At 31.6% G+C, this 18,353-nt stretch overlaps 2 protein-coding genes and 1 non-coding gene across 3 annotated transcripts; 1 reads left to right on the top strand and 2 right to left on the bottom strand.

Moving 5' to 3' along the window:
* Nucleotides 1-3,736: 3,736 nt before the first annotated feature.
* On the bottom strand, nt 3,737-6,868 carry LOC115984550 (receptor-like protein EIX2). The gene has a single exon (XM_031107585.1). It carries the CDS (start codon nt 6,866-6,868, stop codon nt 3,737-3,739), a length of 3,132 nt encoding a protein of 1,043 aa, XP_030963445.1.
* A 3,927-nt stretch (nt 6,869-10,795) lies between these two features.
* On the top strand, nt 10,796-10,867 carry TRNAG-UCC. Its single transcript has one exon. It is a non-coding gene; the product is annotated as a tRNA-Gly (tRNA).
* Nucleotides 10,868-12,042: 1,175 nt separating this feature from the next.
* LOC115987658 lies at nt 12,043-15,698 on the bottom strand. Its single transcript, XM_031111249.1, has 5 exons — nt 15,321-15,698; nt 14,368-14,445; nt 13,343-13,442; nt 12,910-13,052; nt 12,043-12,434 (listed from the first exon to the last, which is right to left on the bottom strand). The coding sequence occupies exons 1-5, from the start codon at nt 15,654-15,656 to the stop codon at nt 12,225-12,227; spliced, it is 867 nt and encodes a 288-aa protein (XP_030967109.1). The 5' UTR covers nt 15,657-15,698; the 3' UTR covers nt 12,043-12,224.
* Between the last annotated feature and the right edge of the window lie 2,655 nt (nt 15,699-18,353).

The following is an 18,353-nucleotide window of genomic DNA, read 5'->3' on the forward strand; positions in this document are numbered from 1 at the left end:
TTGCAAAAAAAAAACCATAATTTCTATATATTGAGAGTGGGAGAAAAATTGATAAAGTCTGGCAATAAACTTTGTTGTAGCCTAAGGTCAATTCCACTCAATATCGTTTTATTCGATGTCAATTTTGACAAATTTATGGTTGGACTATATTTTCTTTTTTATATCTTTCATGTTTGCAAAATTTCCATAAGATCAAAAATTAATTGATATGTCATCAATCAGATGTTTAAATTTCAAGTTTTTGTAGTGAAAAATTATGCATAAAAAATAAGTTTATAGATCAAATGATATACAAAATCTAATTAGTACAAAATTTTACATGCGTGTGTAAAACATTAAAAAAAAAACATGCAATTCAACAATTAAATTTTCAAATTATGTAACAAAGTTAAATTTTTTAGTAGGAATTGTAGCCTAATACTACAACTAAGTTTGCAATCAAACTTTGCCTAAGAGAAATTATCTTGTTTTTTTAGAGTACCCGACACTATTTTTATTAGGTATAATTGCTTTTAAAATATTTCAATTATTCTATCAAACTTATCCGATTACTTTTATTGTTTTTATTCAAGAAATCTCAAGAATGAACTATTCTATGCAATATTTCCTACAACAGGTCCAATTAGGTAGCAAGTCTTAACCGAATTCATCATTACTATTGTGACACTACCACATAATTTTTACAATTAAAACTTAGTCACCTCTAGAATTTTACTTTTAATCATATTCAACTTAAACCTATAATTTTGTGTTAGAACCCCTTTCTCTCTCTTCCCTCTCTCCTATGTATGTGTGTTTGTTTCTCACAAAAAAAAAAAAAAAAAAAAAAAAAAAAAAAAACCTTAAAACCATAACTAAATGCTTTTGTAAGACTTAAGAAACCTTGATTTGCACAACCGCAAACACTGGCGTAATAGTCACTCATAAAGTTTAAGTCTTGTGAGGTGTATGGGGGACTAAATTTAAGTCTCTAAATAGGAGTTTCACGCATATGTGTATACTTATATCAGGTTAGAATATGATTTTTATCTCATTAAAAAAAAAAAAAAAAATCCAATTGCCTAAGATATGAAGAAAACAATAACTTGCAAGTAAATCTCACGTAATTTGAAAGTTCTTTATAACACAATTACGTGACATAAAAATAAACTGAAGAAGGGATTTTTTTATTTAAAATTCAGTAAAATTTGATTTGACATTTTATCATTAAAATCGCAGTGGCAGTTTTCTTTTCAATGGGGATTATTAAGAAACTTAAATTAATAAAAAAGAAACTTCAATATATTGCGTTATCGACCAAAAACACACACACACACACCCAAATATATGAAATTTTAAAATATCTTTCTCTGAGTTTTTATATTTTTAAATCATTACAAGATAGTTCATTATTATTTTCTTAAGTTTGTATGACATTTTTTATGTAGTTGTTATTATCTATTTTTCATTGATTTTATAAAAATATTTTAAACTTTTCTTAAAACTAAATGTCAAAACTCAAACCACAAAAACTGTATTAAATTGAAATTTGTATAAAATTTGAACTAGTGGTTGATACAATTTAATTTTGAGTTTTAAGTTATTATCTTTTTTATTCTCTTTGATTAAATATTATCCTACTGCATTATACATATAGTATATAATAATATAATATTATTATATTACATAGAATGACTTGGATAATTTCATGTTTATTGTTATATATTTTATTTTTACCCTTTTTTCTTCTTATCTTATTTTATTCAACATTTAAATTCAATCACACCCTCTATAATATTAAATTATGTAGTACAAATCAAGAAAATGGCTAGACATAAACCTGCCTTCCTTTACCATACATTGGGGGAATCAAAATATTTGTGTAATAAAGGGTCATATAATTTATAATTTAGATAACACTCTTTGAATGCGTTTAGGCCTATAGATTGAGCAATTTGTAGACTTAAAAGGCTATTGAGAACGGACTTTTTGAATCAAGACTAAAAAAAATATAGACTACTATATTTCATTTAGATAAAAACTTTTATCATAGATACATTAATTTTTTTTTTTTTGCCACAAATTTAAATCACACAGACTTAATAATTTTATATTATGTGTTAGCATCATCTCTGCTTCTTCTTCTTCTAAAAAATTATTATGTATCATTTTTAAAGGATGTCAACAATATTGATCTTATGGGAAAAGTTGCAAAAAATATTGAGAAAAATATGCTTTATATTACAATCTACTAAAATGCTTTTTAAATATTTAAACCATTCTATTTTTCATATCACTGACGTTTTTTATGACTACCACATGTGTTAACTTAAGTCTTAATATTCTTGAGTTGTTTTGGCAAAAAGAAAAAAAAAAAGAAAAAAAAAATTGTTACAAAAGAGGAGTTCATATAAAGTTTTTTGCAAAATGAAATATCTATTTTGTGAGGCCACCAAACTTGATAATTTGCAAATGATGGAACCACTTGCAACAATATTTGTATGGTTATATAGTTCCAGTTAGAGCAATCTTCAAAAAACACATATCTACCGGTGGTTAAACGTTCATCTTGAGTATTTTTAACTTTTCATATAATTTTACCTTTACATATTCACCTATTTTTATTTAGATTTTAAAAAAATTAATTTAGATATTTATAAGTAAACAATGAGATAATGATTCATGAATAATAATAATAAAAAATCTATACATATTTAATTTGTGCGGTTGTAACTTTACACATAATTTTGCATTTATATATTCATCTACTTTAATTTAGATGTTTATAACTTAAGAATGAAATCTATAAACAATGTAATTAAAACAATTATATTTCTACAATTCAAAAGGTCACCATTTCTTTTTTCTTTTTTTAAAGGCCTTTTACATTTCCTTGGAATTTTTTTTAAAACTTTCACATACCACTAACCTAACCACTTCATACATTAAAAAAAAAAAGGCTTATTATTACTTCCATTAAGATATTATGGATATCTTAATTGATTGAGACCAAACTAGGGAAATGCCTTTCATATTTCCTTGAAAATTCAGAAAAAAAAATAAAATAAAAAAATAAAAAAAAACCTTTGACATCCCACTAACATAACTATATCTATAACTATTTAAGTCATCTATGATATTTATTTCTTATTGATAACTACAAAATTTACAACTAGTGAGGGAACATACAAAGTAATAAAGAATAAATGAAGGAAAAAAAAAATGAAATCAAACGTGAATGAATAACTATTATTTGCAAAATAAAAAATGGTTAGAGGAGTAAGAAATAAAATAGAGATGGCTATACAGATTACAGAGGACATTGAAAATTTTATAGTACAATAAAGTTAACCATTACATTCACTTAATTAAATCAATAATCAACAATTAAATATAATTATACAAAATTTAAACTTAAAACTAGTCAAACTCTAATTAGGGAAATTATATTTCCTATCATAACTATAAATGAGATGTTCTTCAGTAATTTAGAAATTATATTAGAAACAAAGTTGGAAAATTTTATAATGAACAATTCTACCTCTTATTTAATGTCTATGTTATGCAAATCATCTACCAATAAATATATAACAATGGAAAAAAAAGTTATAGACAAGATTATGATAAATATGATAAAACTAAAAAAAAAAAAAAAAAAACTCTTTATAAAATCCAGGAACTAGCTTACATATAATTATTGATTAAACCGTGCATCACACATACATAATACTGGTATATTTTAAAAAATACAATAAAACTAATGCAGATGACGTCTTCTGTTTCCAAGATGTGTTGTTCTTCTGAGTCTCATGCAGCATAATCTGTCAACAACTTCATCAACAAAAGCAAAGTAGGCATTCCTCCAAGATGTTCTAATTGCTAAAATGAAATAAGGAACTAGAATACCTGCTGCAAATCCAAGCCCAAGGCTCAAGTAAAACCAAGTATCAATGAGTTTGTCCTCACTGTAAGTTTCAATAGATCCCCCTACAGGAGTTTCTTCACTTGGACACTTTACAACCAGTGGAGCACCACAAAGACCCGGGTTCCCAGCATAAGATGATGCTTCAAAAGTTGTCATATGACCAGTGTAAGGAATGGTACCCAAGAAGTTATTGTATGACAAGTTCAAAAACCCCAGAAATGATAACAGAGACATGCTTGGAGGAATCGGACCCGAAAGGCTATTATTTGAGAGATCAAGAGATGAAAGTTGACGCAAATTTGAAATGCGATCAGGAATCTGGCCACTGATATGGTTTCTAGACAAGTTCAGAATCACCAAACCTGCTAATTTTGTTAGTTCTTGGGGAAGATCTCCTTGTAAGTTATTTCCAGAAAGGTCTATGCTAGTCACAAGGGAAAGAGTCTTGCTGAACCTTTGAGCACTGCCTTTCACATTCACAACCAAGCTTTCTTTGTAGTAGACGCCCCTGTACTTGCCATAGAAAAGATACTGGTTTCTGATTTGCACTCGAGCCATAGCATTTAGATCACCAAAGCTAACAGGAATTGTGCCACTCAACTTGTTTTCTGCCAAGTCTAGGACTTGCAATGAGCTTAAATTTGAAAGTTTAGGGGGAAGTTCTCCTGAAAATGAATTTGAACGCAAGTTGAGAAGTCTAAGATATCTAAAACCAGCTCCAATCCACGGCGGAATGGTACCTTCCATCATGTTGTTTCCAAGATCCAAAGTTTCCAAACTTGACAGATTTTGAAAAGACAGAGGGAGCTCTCCAGAGAGCTTGTTGCCACTCAGGTGAAGTGACTGAAGCAATTTTAGTTGACCCAAGGAGTATGGAATTCCCCCATATAAGTTGTTGCCACTGAGGTCTAGAACCCTTAATAAAGAAAAATTCCCTATGCTTGCTGTGATGTTGCCTGTTAAGTTGTTGCTCGAAAGATCAATGACTTCAATCAAATTTATATCTCCCATACTAGCAGGGATATCTCCTGTTATTTCATTATTTGAAAGAGAGAGGAAGATCAGATTAGGCATGGATGCACCTATATTCCTTGGTATAGGACCAGAGAACATATTGTTTGAGAGATCTAGCAATTCGATCTCAACAACTGGAAGAGGAATGGGTCCTTCAAAGAGGTTGGAGCTCAAATCAACATCTGCAAACGGAGCAACATTTAATGGATTTGGTAATTGACCACTTAATTGATTGAAGGAAACATTTAAAAGCGACAAATTAGAAGAAATTTCCCAAAACCAACTTGGTATGGAACCAGAAATGCTAGCATTTGAGAAGTCTAGATACATGACCTCCTTCTGTGATTTAAGCCAAGCTGGAATTGAAGGGCCCAAATGGCAGGAACCCATATCAAGATTTCGGATTTGGAATGGAGGGACCCAAGTGGAACTAACATTCAAAGTGAATGAATTGGAAGACAAGTGCAAGATCTTCAGCTTAGTGAGCTTTGAAAAATGTGATTCAGTGACTATTCCTGTTAAATGATTGAAGGAAACATCAAAACTGGACAACTCAGAAAGTTGTCCTAAGCTATCTGGGAGAGTCCCATTGAGTTCATTCCCCTCTAGTCCCAATTGAGTAAGATGTAGCAATGACCCCAAAAAAGAAGGGATGGAACCTTGAATCAAATTATATCCAAGATCAAGTTCAATAAGGTTTTCAAGCTGACCCAACCAATTTGGTAATGTACCATGAAAGTAATTGAGGCTCAATCTCAAGTGTTGTAGACCATGCAGAGGACTTCTAAATAGACAGTTTTCTGTTCCTTCTATGATTTCTGGCAAAGATTCTGTTAGGTTATTGAAAGATAAATCAAAAAATTTCAAATTGCACAGTTTACCAATGGAGCTTGGAATGCCACCCTCAATATTATTGGCAGAGAGACCAACATAAGTGAGAGATGTCAAGTTTCCAAAGGAAGTAGGAAGTTTCCCATGTAATTTATTGTAACCTAGATCAAGGACTTCTATATTTTTCCACCTTCCATTGAATAGTTGGGAACAACTTGCTGTAAGATTGCTATTCGATACAAGATTCAAACTCTTCAAATTTGGTAGCTCACTAAAACCAAGTGGAATTCTTCCATACAATTTGTTGGAGCTAATGTCAACATATGCAAGAGTACTTATATTTACAAGCCAATCAGGAATCTTTGAATTGAGCATGTTAAAGCTAAGATCTATCACAGCAAGGGAAGTAAAATTAACAAAGGCAAGTGAAGGAATATAACCAGATAGACCACAAGAAGATAGATGCAACTCCATCAAAACTGGTAGCTTCTGTATTGTCCCTACCCAGTCAGATCCTACCATTGAAAGGTCAACTCCATTCATCATAAGATGTTTCAGAGAGGTAAGACCAGCCATCCATTCAAGATTATCAACTGTTAAAGTTGAAAACTTGAGATCAAGATACTCCAAGCTAGAGAGATTTCCCAAATTCGGAGGTATTTTGCCACTAAACCCAGCATTTGATAGGTTAAGATATTGCAAATTCTCCAAATATCCAAAGAATATAGGAATTGGGATGCCATTGAAGGTGTTGAAGCTCAAATCTAAATATCTCAAAGACTTGAGTTTCATCAATGAAGGTCTAACCTCACCACTCAAGTTCCAGAATCCATACCTGCCAGAGGAATCATAACCAGATGGATGTGGGTTATGAAGATCAACTGCAACAACAGCTCCTGTACTATTTTTACAGCTAACTCCACTCCATTGACAGCAGTTGCTTCCTTGCCATGATGAAAGATGGTTCTCAGGATCTTGAAGACCATTTTTGAAGTTGATAAGAGTTTCTTGATCAGATGTCAGACATTTCACTGACTGTGCAACGCCATTAGAAACAAACCATCTTGCTATCAAACAGAGATAAGGTATTAACAATCTAAAAACTGCAACTTTTTCCATTAGTTCTATTATGCAGCTATTGAATGAAAGCCATGAACCATGAATTCCAATATATATATATAAAGTTGCATAAATTCCTCGAAGTTTAACAAACCATATATATATATATATATATATATAAAGTCTTCATTTCCTCGAAGTTCAACAAATTCCTCAAAGTCTTCATTTCTTCATGGATAAGATTAGACAGAGTTTAAGGAATATAAAAGCAATGAAATCAACGGCTACAAAAGTCAACGGTGGTTTACAAGACAAATTGAAAAGATGGCAAGCACATTCCAAATTATAGTAAAATAATGGGTGAGGAATCAGTTTGGTTTCACATGAAGCAATGTTATAATCTCATTCTGTGTTGAAGCTAGCAAGATCCTCTCTTTGTAAGCAACTGATTTATTTTGTATAAAATTATCATCTTAGTCATTTACACGAAATCGATTTCTTTAAGGTCTGGTCCCCTTAAGAAAGAGACCAGAAACTTTGCATGCATTACATCATTACATGTATATTTCATGGAACAATATTCACCCAGGGTATGATCTTGTTTCTATACAACATTAGTTTCACTTTGTTGAAGATTGTGATTGGAATAAAACACATATCGATGTTCACAAATGTGTTAGAAGTTTTAAAACTTTACATGTAAGCATAAATTCTTACCTTTTTATATTCTAAGTTCCATTCCACTTTAATTTTGCAGGCATATCATTCAATTTTCATCCTGAAGTTGGCTATAAATTTTGTCATTATTATTGAGCCATCCAATCAAAATGTTGAATTTGCCAATACATCTCAAATGTCTTGAAAAGTAAGATCAATATATAGAAAAAAGAATATAAAGAAAAATAATCTAATTTAATTGTCAAAGTAAAGTAGCAAATGCATGATTAGATATTAAAAATTAGTTCATTAGCAACATATCATAAAGATCAACCTACACAAAGCATACAATGAGAGAGAGCAACTGGGAGTCTGGGAATGAAAAAAACAAAAGAGATGCTACATCCATAACATTTTTACAACAAATCATCGGTGGTTAGTTATTATTGGTTCAAATTTGAAATTAATACTAAAATTATTTTTTTGCTCTAACAATAACAACCAGTAACAACTTACCACTTAAGATTTATTGTAAAAATGTTGTGAAAATATTGTGGACATATCATTTCTCAAAAAAAAATATTTAAAGACACAAGTAAAAAAAAAAAAAAAACAAACAAACAAACAAACATAGAAGCTGCAGTTTCTAATATAAACAAAAGCTTGCTCTTTAAATAAAATAAAAAATTAAAAAAATTAAAAAAGAAAAGAAAAGAAAAGAAAAAAGAAGATTGGTCAAAGACGCAACTATGAGGAGAAGTATATGGAAGATAGCAAACAAATGAAGGTGAACATAGCACTGGTGTAAGCTCTGTCTTGGCCAAGCTCCTATTTTTATTTAAATAAAGATTGAAAATTGAAATCAATTCTATAACAACTTAACAAGAAGTACATTACACACAAACACAAAGAAAATATAGAGTAAGTAAATAAACTGAAAAAACCCAATGGAGAAAGAACCCAACAATATGAAGTATTAAACATGCAATTGAAAATATTACATGTGGCTGATCCTAATTAGTTTGTTGAGAATCCATAACCGACCCCAAAAAAATTTGGGAGAAAGGCTATATTATTATTGTTGTTATTGTTGTACTAAACTTGCGATAAGAACATTGTACAAAGTGAGATTTTTTAATAAAAACAGAACACTCAGGAGTTTTAACAACACAGGTTATGTGCATGTTACTAAATGTTTTTGTAGTTACCATTTTTACCATTGAAGCTGTCCTTGTAATGTGAACAATCAGGAATTGTAGTCCCAGTTGAGAGAGAGGGGGTTACCAAAGCACGTCGTTTTGGACGTCCCAAAAAAAAAGGCAGCAAAATAACGTTGCTTTTTGATGAGTCATTTACGGCTTGTTTGGTTAGTCATTTTAAAAATCTGTTTTTCTCATTTTAAAACAAATTGTAGTCGGGCTCTTGAAGGGGAAAACAAATGTTAGGTGAATTGTTTTCTGAAAACCAAACTTAAAAATGGTTATTCAAATTTACTGTGTAAACATAATTCAAAATTGAATACATCTTTTTTTATTATTATTTAAAATAAAATGTTTTTTGTTGTTTTTAAAATTGATTTTATCTTTCTTTTTTTAACAAACACTATAAAAAGAAATACATTTGCAAACTATTTAAATTTCATCTTTCACATTTAAAATCTATACAAGATTATGTTTTGAAAACTTATTTCAATATGATCAACCTATTGAGCGTTTTTTTTTTTTTTTTGATAAGGAGCATCTTTTTCTTTAACCTAACCCAACCCATCTATTTCATTTTCTAGTGGGTCTTTTGTAGTAAAGTTGATGGGCCGGTTTTCTCCTTATGTTTTTGTCCTCTTTGGGGCTTAGGCCTCCCCTTTTAATAATATTATCTGAATTATAAAAAAAGAAAAAGAAAAAGAAAAAGAAAAAAGTATTTACCCTTAATGAAAATACGTTTTAGAAATGATGAACTAAATAGGAGAAAGATCATGTTCATTTTAAGATTAATATTAATATTATATTTTATGGGTTCAATAGTGTACATAAAATTAATTAAATTTAAAATTTTAATTAGCTTGATACTCGACTTTTGAATTTATAATATTTAATCTGAATTATCAAATAGATCATTTGATTTTAAATGAAAATTATCCTAACAAGAGAATAAGGTTTTGAAGAAGTGTAATAAAAAATGGTTGGAAAGATTAACTAGACTATTTTAATACAATGGCATATCCCATAAGTTTTAGGGATGATTGGCATAAAAATGTCAAAAAATGCTAAATGTTGTGAGAGGGATTTGAGAATATAGGTGTGCATTTAAAATAACTTATTTTTATGTTTACTAGTTTATTTTATTTAAAAATAAATCGAATAAAAGTATAGTTGTTCCTTACTCCTTAGGAAAAAAGTGAGGCATTACTGTGTATATTATACTCTAAAATAAAAATAAGCTAAACCAAACAATTACCAAGTCCAACACTAATAAAATAATATTTCATCAATAGTGCTGGTATTAATAAAAGTTTACTATTTTCAAAACAAAGAAAAAGTTTACACAAAAAAAAAAAAGATAAACATTTTCAAAACATCTCTCTCTCTCTCTCTCTCTCTCTCTCTCTCTCTCTCTCTCTCTCTCTCTCTCTCTCTCTCTCTCTCTCTCTCTCTCTCTCATTGTAGCCTAATTAATGTTGAAATCACCTTATTAAAAATTACAAAATGCTTTTAACCCCAAACCCGACTTGCCCCAATCTTGCCTTATAGAGTAGACAAAAACAAGTAATATCCCTGATCCAATAACCCTATTCCATCCCACTTTATTGTCATCTCTACTTTGACTTATGGTGAGAAGCCAAATTCTTATTTTATAAATTTTTTTTATATTATATTTTTCCATTGATATATCTAACTTATATGTAGAAGCTTAATTGTAAGCCTCACCCACAAAAGTTCCATATGGTGCATCTTAAAAAAAGTATAGATGCATCTATACTTTTTTTAAGACGCACCATAAATATAATAAAAGCCAGAGATGCGTATAACTCTGACAAGAAAATGTTAATGTTTGTCCTTTAAAAAAATGTTCATCTAGCATTACACAAATTAATTCCATATAGATCTTTATAATGGTAAGTTTGATTTTGATGTGTCATGCACAGGTTGGTTGCAATTGGAGCAATATTGAGATTGAGCTCATAAATGGTAAAAAAATAAAAAATAATGATCTCAGAAGTGGTAACAAAAAGGGGAAATAATGATCTCAGAAATGGTAAAAAAATAGGATAAAGCTATTATTTGGAACCAAAAAAAAAAAGATATTTATAATTTATGGCTTCCCCATCAACAAGCGTTTGTAGTCCAACGGTTAGGATAATTGCCTTCCAAGCAATAGACCCGGGTTCGACTCCCGGCAAACGCAAAGGTATTGTTTTGCCAAATTTCATTATGTCTCTATGTAATTCTACTAGTGCAAATGTGCAATGCACAATACTTTACCCAATAAGCTTTTTTCTTATAATCTCCATAAACCAATTGTTAATTGTGCTAATTTTTCCATAAGTCAATATCTGGAAAAGTAAAATTGTACTGGTTCAATGCACAATACTTTACCCAATAAGCCTTTTTTTAAATCACCACAAACCAATTGTTAATAGTGCTAATTTTTCCGTAAGTCAATATCTGGAAAGTAAAATTGTATTAGTGCAATGCACAATACTTTACCCAATAAGACTTTTTTTTTTTTTAATCACTATAAGTCAATTGTTAATTGTGCTAATTTTTCCATAAGTCAATAGCTGGGAAGTAGTTGTCTGTATTTCCCTAGTGCTACTACTACTTTATAATCACTTCCAATGCAACAACTGCAAGTCTGCAGCAGCGAAAATGCCTACTTTTCTTCATGTGTGCTTGTAGGATTCTTTTTGCTAGCAACCTGGACACGAGATTAGAAATCCTGCTAGCTATTTGGCTTAAGTTGATACGAATTTTTCATCAAAGAAATTGAATCATTGAAGTTTAAACTAGATCCATTTAGCTGGTACACTATTATGTTGAAACTGCCATGCACATGTATATGAGCTCCTTTCTCATCATATGATTTGAAAAGGAATCGGTGTCACTCTGCTAGCATAAATGTGAAGAAGTCTATGCTTCAACATTCAAAGGAAGTGATCAGAAATAGAATCTCATGTTGCAGGATTTGAAGGTCTCTACACAAACTTGGAGACAATATAGCAATCTTAGCATACCCAGTTCTATCTTCGTCAATACGAGCCAAGGTAGCTAGCTTTGTTGGTTTCTTTTCTTGTTGTTAGATTACTGCTAGTTATGTTGGTGTAGTTTCAATGTTGCATTCTATTTATATCTGCTGTGAAGCTTGTACTCTTTGCTGTAGTTTGAGTCTATTTGTACTCTGATAAGTCATTTGCATTCCAGGAATCACTTCATCCTATATATCCGACCAATTTAAGGTCAATAAAGAAAAGTGGCCCATCTGCTGAGTTGGTTGTATGAAATTCGTATTCATTTCTGTTGAAATAATTTTAGCTATGTATTGTATTTCATAAGACGGCAGCTATGTTCTTTTGCAAAACCATCCACAATGTGATTATATACTTCCCAAGTGCTATACAAAACGGAGGAGTCATACAACTCTTGTAAGAATTATCAGGAAGAAGCTTCCAAAAACTCCATAAGCATTCTTTTGGAACAAGAACATCTGCTCCAAGGCATAAACTAATATTACATTTTTTTTTCCTATTAAATATCTCAAATCCCTACTCTGGTCTGTGCAGATTATGAAGGATGTACAAAGAAGCAGATGATAAGAAAATACATACAGAATAACTTAACAGATCCATACCGGTGGAGATTGTAACCATCTTGCTCCTCTCAAACATCTTAACTAAAAGAATCATGACAATAACGTGTCCCACTTTTGTCTTTAATTCATCAAGTGAGCTAATTTTCATCCATTTAGGCCTCTCCTACAAATTGATAAGAATCATTTAAGAGCTCAAATTAGAGGAAGAGAACAATTATAAAAATGTGGGGGGGGGGAGGCCATCTAGGTAAAGCTTATATGTTCTAATGGGAGGAGATCAGAAAAGCATGTAAGTAAGTATATAAACACAAGTTCTACATTCTATTGTAAATGTTTTGGAAAGTGATCAGTTAAGAAAACTAAGCATATCATCCTCCATGGGTTCTAATCACAATGAAATTATCTATTTGTTCTGCCTCATGTGATGAAGCATAATGCAATTGAGTCTAGTCAGATTTAATATTCTAACCAGGAAATTAAAAGTTAAGAAGCATGGGTATTGATGAATAGGATGGAAAGAGCACTTTTACATCACCTGGTTACCAATCTCATTGAGTCTGATGCATTCAAGTGCTGAAAATATCTTGGCAAGAGAATTGCAAATAGAGTAGCTTTTGTTTAAAGGGAATTAGGATTACCTTGAGAGCAAACATTCCAAACAAAGAAGAGCTTTTAAGGGAACGATCAAGAGGAGCAGGCACATCAGAGGGCACATTACTGATAAATAGTCCATACAAGCCCATACCGAATATTAACATGACAGTCCCAGCAAGATAAACATCTGCATCAGTTGCATTTTCTCACATCATTTTGTTTCCAAAAGAAAGCTACATTGTTAAGAATGGATGAGTAACCAATGCTTGTGCCAAAATGTAAGTGGGTGGAAAGAGTTCTTCAGCAGAAAGAACAACATAACTTTTAGAAACAAGACAACATCATGTATAATTCATGTTACAAATGATGTTGAAACACACTCTTCAATAAACAAACTAAATAATTGGAGAATATACTTCCAATAATATAAAGTAATAATACAAAAATTATGCTGAAGGGAATTCCTGCGAATCTAACCTATAGCTTCAACTAGTCGTAGAACCATCTGTCCTGAATGAATCCCTCTGACGCAGCTTGACCAGTAAACTTTATATGCCTCTATAATATAAACGCAACCCTAAAAACATTTAAAGTAATCAGATATATACAACAAAATACATAATTACATCCAATGTTATGATACAATTAGCATCATAGCATCTAAATTTCAGCAATTCATTAAATATCTATGTATGACTTGAATGGATATCCTTACATAATTAGACAAGTTTCGGGTATGCAAGCCCTGCTATAAATTATAAGAAAACCCTAAAATATTACACAGCTCTAGTATCATGCCTTGGAAATGAATCGTTGTGGTGTGCAACAAATTCAGGTTTTTAGGATTATTCAAGGAATTGTTAGCAGAGAATTTGAATTATAATAACTCTATGCACAAAGTAAAATTCCCAACAATTTTTTGGTGAATAGTTAACTTCCCAATGATTTTTGGTGAATAGTGTCCTACACTTACCCAACTAGTTTGAGGGGCCATTATAGAAAAATCTTATTGCCTTTGCTTCTGCTACTACACTTACCACAATTTTGAATCATGAAATTGAGGAAACGAAAGACGAAATGTTGTTTGTAAATGAAACAGCAGTGAAGAATCAGAGTTGTCTACAACAAATTCCGAGAATGCTGAATCACAGTGGCATCATTCGTATGTTTTGATTACTCATGTCTATAAATCAATAGAGTTGCTTATTCTTCTGTTGGTTACTTCGAAGGCATAAGATATCTGATATGTCATTATGTTTGGTCATCAAGAACTTCCAATTAAGACTATGTGACTTGTTTAAGAGACATACAAAAGTGTAGAATCTACAGAAATATTTTCAACAAAATTTGATTTACTACCAAATTAATTCCAGAACCTCCATCACCATCACCATCACCATCGTATATCATAAGCTCAAGAGCAAATAAATTTACACAAATTGCTGACAAAACATAATGTTTGTCACGTAATTTATTTTGAAGAATAGGGTTAAGGAAAGTACATTCAGAAAGCACAAGAGTGAACCGGCCAATGAGCCTCCAACAGCCAGAAGTGCCAAGAAGCGGAAGTCAAAAATTGTCTGCTCAGAAGTTAACAAGCAAGAAATGCTTTTAGAAGATTAGAATATGCATAAAACATCTGAAAAGATATAGAAGAAGTTCACTACTAGTTTGACATAGATACTTCATCAAAACTCAACAAAGGCAAAAGAAGAGGGGGGAAAGATTTTTTATAGTGTGCAATTCTGCATATTTAAATTGATGAAAAAAAATTTCCTTTCATTGATCACATAATCTGAAGCCATATATGAAAATTATACATCAAACCTCAATCTTTGGTAGAGTAATTCTAATATATCATCGGATAACTTATATTGACATAGTGAAGGACCATATGAGCGAGCAGCAACTAGCATTACAATGATTTCTGATTAGGGAACTTAAGTCATTCACTAGGATAAGGACATATCTTCAAAGAACTTATCACAGGTAGACATTCCAATAACATGTACCAATACAACTAAAATTACAATAACATTATAATCTCAGTTATTCAAGAAGGGTGTGCTGAGACGCTGACAGTGACTGATCAAGTTTGTTCCCCGGCTTTGCCAAAACTTTTGTTTATTTTTAGACAGTAAAACTATATTCATTACATCATTTATCAGCAGCAATCAGTCAAGCAACTAACCTGCAAAAACCCAACACTATAAACAGCTTTTTTTTCACACATCTTATTCAAATCAGTCACTTCCCAATTCCAATAATTTTATAAATGGCTACTAGTTTCTATATACCCTATACTGGCTTCATGAATTCACAAACTTTTCCTAAAAACAATTACCCTTAAGATCAAATTTTCTTTCTTTTTTATTTTTTATTTTATTTATTGGAATTCAACTGAAAAAAAAAAAAAACAAGTAAAAAAAAAAGGAGTGGTGAATTAGCAATATACCCTCTCAATGTTGGACTCAGCACCCTTCACAAACCGGAAGATCGGGCTGCCATTTGGGTTTGCAAGGGCGTAGTTGAGGTTCGAGTCTGCGGGTCTAGAGGGCTCAACAACAAACGGTTTTGATGAAGAAGTAGTGGTAGATGAAAGTATGGTACTCTCTTTTGTTGGTGATGATGGTTTTGACTCAGAAGATGGTGATGATGATGATGATGGTGAGGAGCTCAAAGAAGCACAGGGATACAAAAGGCGGCCGCGGTTGTTTAAAGGGCGGCCGCCGCGGTGGATCGAGACGGAGACGGAGAGTTGTGGAGTGGAGATGGAAGTGAAGAGAGCCATAGAAGAGAGAGAGAGAGAGAGAGAGATATTTTGAAGTGGAAAAGTCCTGGTTGGGAATAAGCTATGTATTTTTTCTTTCTTTTTTACCGATAGATGGCGGGTAATAACGGTAATTTGGGCAAAATTTGAAATAGTATCTAGAAATTTCTTTTGGTAAATAGCATGTTGCGAAAGTTAATTAGTGTAAACTGTCTTCGGATCTTGGGTTTGTTAAACTTAAGATTGGGCTGGAACTTGAACTTGAAAAACTCGAGTTTCAAACTGTATGCATCAATCTTTATTAGAACTCAACTCAAATTTGTCAAATTCGAGTTCCAGCACAAACTCAAATTCCAAAATAGTTCATCTAATTAATTGACTTTCTTAAGTTTTAAAACATGATATTTGGCAAATTTTTGCCCAGTAATTTGACAAGGAAAGTGGGATGACACGCGTGGTGGGGTGCGTGAGTAGGAGAAGATGGTCCACACATATTGGAACACATGTTTGTGCTGCAATTTTTTCTTTCTTAATTTTTCTTCTTTCTGGGTTTTAACGAGACAATGATCGGAATCTGACAATATTTCTGTGTGGTTGCTTTCGAAATTGGCATGTGATGTGCGTGCTGTTGGAGGGAAGCTTGGTGAGCTTTACTAACAGAGACCCAGCAACATTGTTGTCATGATTGATGATAAAAGAGCAATAGTTATTGGTTCATAATTTCTCACCTTTTGTGGCCTTAAAAAGTTATATTTTTTATTTTTATTTTTGAGAATGATTAAAAAAAAAGAAAAAAGAAGAAGATGTTACATTTGAGCGTGGAATGCTTAATTTATTGATTTGTTAGGTTTCCAACATTAATTAGTAAAATTGAAATTATGCTTTTCAAAACTGAGATCGAAAATTTGCTTAAAATATTTTTTTTAATAAAATTTTTCTTCATTATTAAACTAAAACACTAATTATAATTTATTTTATGTATACATTGTTTGAATCATAGATCTCTTATTTGAAAATAAAACACTTTACTACCCACCGCACACCCTTGGTGCAGTGGTCACTTCACAAGTATAAATGTTTGTGGGGTGTGAGGGCAAGGGCCAAGGTTCAAGTCTCCAAGAGGAAGTTTCACACACATAAAAAAACTTTACTAATTGAATTAGTTAAAGAACCTACTGTCAAAGAAGAGTTTCATATAGTAGAAATTGACAAAGCTATTATCATGGTCAAAATTATGTTTTTAAATCTAGATATAGTTAAGGAAAGATGTAGTATAACTTGTCACATCCTCTCTTAAAAGTTATCATGACTTTTGAGTAGAGTTGTGGTGTGTCTTTGTGTTAGAACTCATTTCCCTCTCCCTTTTGTGTGTGTGTGTTTGTTTTTCAAAAAAAAAAAAAAAAGGGTAATTGTCCCATATGCTTAAGAGAGTGTGTTATGTGTAGTATAACTTGTCCCACCCTCCCTTAAAAGTTATCATGACTTTTGAGTAAAATTGTAGTGTGCTTTTGTCTTAGAATCTCTTTCCCTCTACCTTGTGTGTGTTTTTCAAAAAAAAAAAAAATTATGTCAAAGCCAAATTGGCAAATGAAAGAAATTATTCAATACACGTATGTCAAAATGTCAGCAATATTTAATGGTCCCCCATTCACTAATATTGTGACATTTTAAATAAATAAAAAATTTAACTCCAAAAAAAAAAAAATCTTTATCACTCCATCCAACAAAAAGAAAAAGAAAAAAAAGATTCACTAGGAGTCCATGATAGGACTTCGTCACCCCCACCATCTTACCATTCGATCGGATTGGTAGAGACACTACAAAACGCGGGGGCCTTGGGCCGCGTTTTATAAAAACGGGGCTTAAAAAAAGGTTTTAAAAACGTGGTTAGAGGACCTTTTTTTTGTAGTGAGAATCCCAAAAAATCAGAGCTGAATATATGAATGATATCATGAGTATTTTAGAACTATAATAATAACCGCACCATTTTTCACTTTCACTCAGATTACCATTTTTTCTCCACCGCTAACAATTAGCTATATAAGATGATGGTATATAAGGGTGTGATAAAGCGATGTAGTACTAGAATTTTTGATGTTATCATTGGCCTTTCTTTCCTCCATCTCCCCCTTGTATGTCATAACCAATATCAAGATAGTCATTTCCATGGCACTACCCATTCTGTCACCACCACATTTGGCACCGGCAAATCGTATCAAAAGAAGAACAATAGGTTCTTACCTTTGTCAAATTTGTTTAAGTCCAAATCCAAAAAATCAAAATTGAATCCTATATTTTCCTATTAGGAATCATGTGAGTTACAATTGTTCTTTTGGGATGCGGTGACCAAGATTATGGTTCAATTAATTAAAACAAATGACATGATATCTTTGGATGGGAAGACTCCTCTAGTAGGCCGAATAATTTCATGATCATTGGATTCTATTAAAACCGTTGTACTAGTGGATTGAATGATTTCTCCTTATAAATATTGATACGTGTAAACATAGTGTGCATGATTTTATTTGGAAGAGGATTGAAAAGGGATTTTCTTTTCTTTAGATAAGCATTAATAGCAAACGAGCCAAATCAATCGACCAAAAATGATGCATGTAGAATCATCATCTCAAGTTCTTAACTACATGGTGACCACTTGCTTAAGTAAAAATTTAAACAAAGATTATCATTAGATTAATACATCGGGAGTAGTCTTTGAAC

This window comes from Quercus lobata, chromosome 4 (assembly GCF_001633185.2).
Source record: "Quercus lobata isolate SW786 chromosome 4, ValleyOak3.0 Primary Assembly, whole genome shotgun sequence".
Classification (NCBI taxonomy): Eukaryota; Viridiplantae; Streptophyta; class Magnoliopsida; order Fagales; family Fagaceae; genus Quercus; species Quercus lobata.

What these genes read in the sequence shown, in the direction of transcription:
- LOC115984550 (XM_031107585.1), bottom strand. Translation starts at nt 6,868, where the DNA reads ATGGAAAAAGTTGCAGTTTTTAGATTGTTAATACCTTATCTCTGTTTG.
- LOC115987658 (XM_031111249.1), bottom strand. Translation starts at nt 15,656, where the DNA reads ATGGCTCTCTTCACTTCCATCTCCACTCCACAACTCTCCGTCTCCGTC. An exon ending in CTGAGTCCAACATTGAGAGG is followed by an intron (nt 14,446 to 15,320) that starts GTATATTGCTAA and finishes ACTTCTGAGCAG; the next exon opens with ACAATTTTTGACTTCCGCTT. An exon ending in TTGGAATGTTTGCTCTCAAG is followed by an intron (nt 12,435 to 12,909) that starts GTAATCCTAATT and finishes ATCAATTTGTAG; the next exon opens with GAGAGGCCTAAATGGATGAA.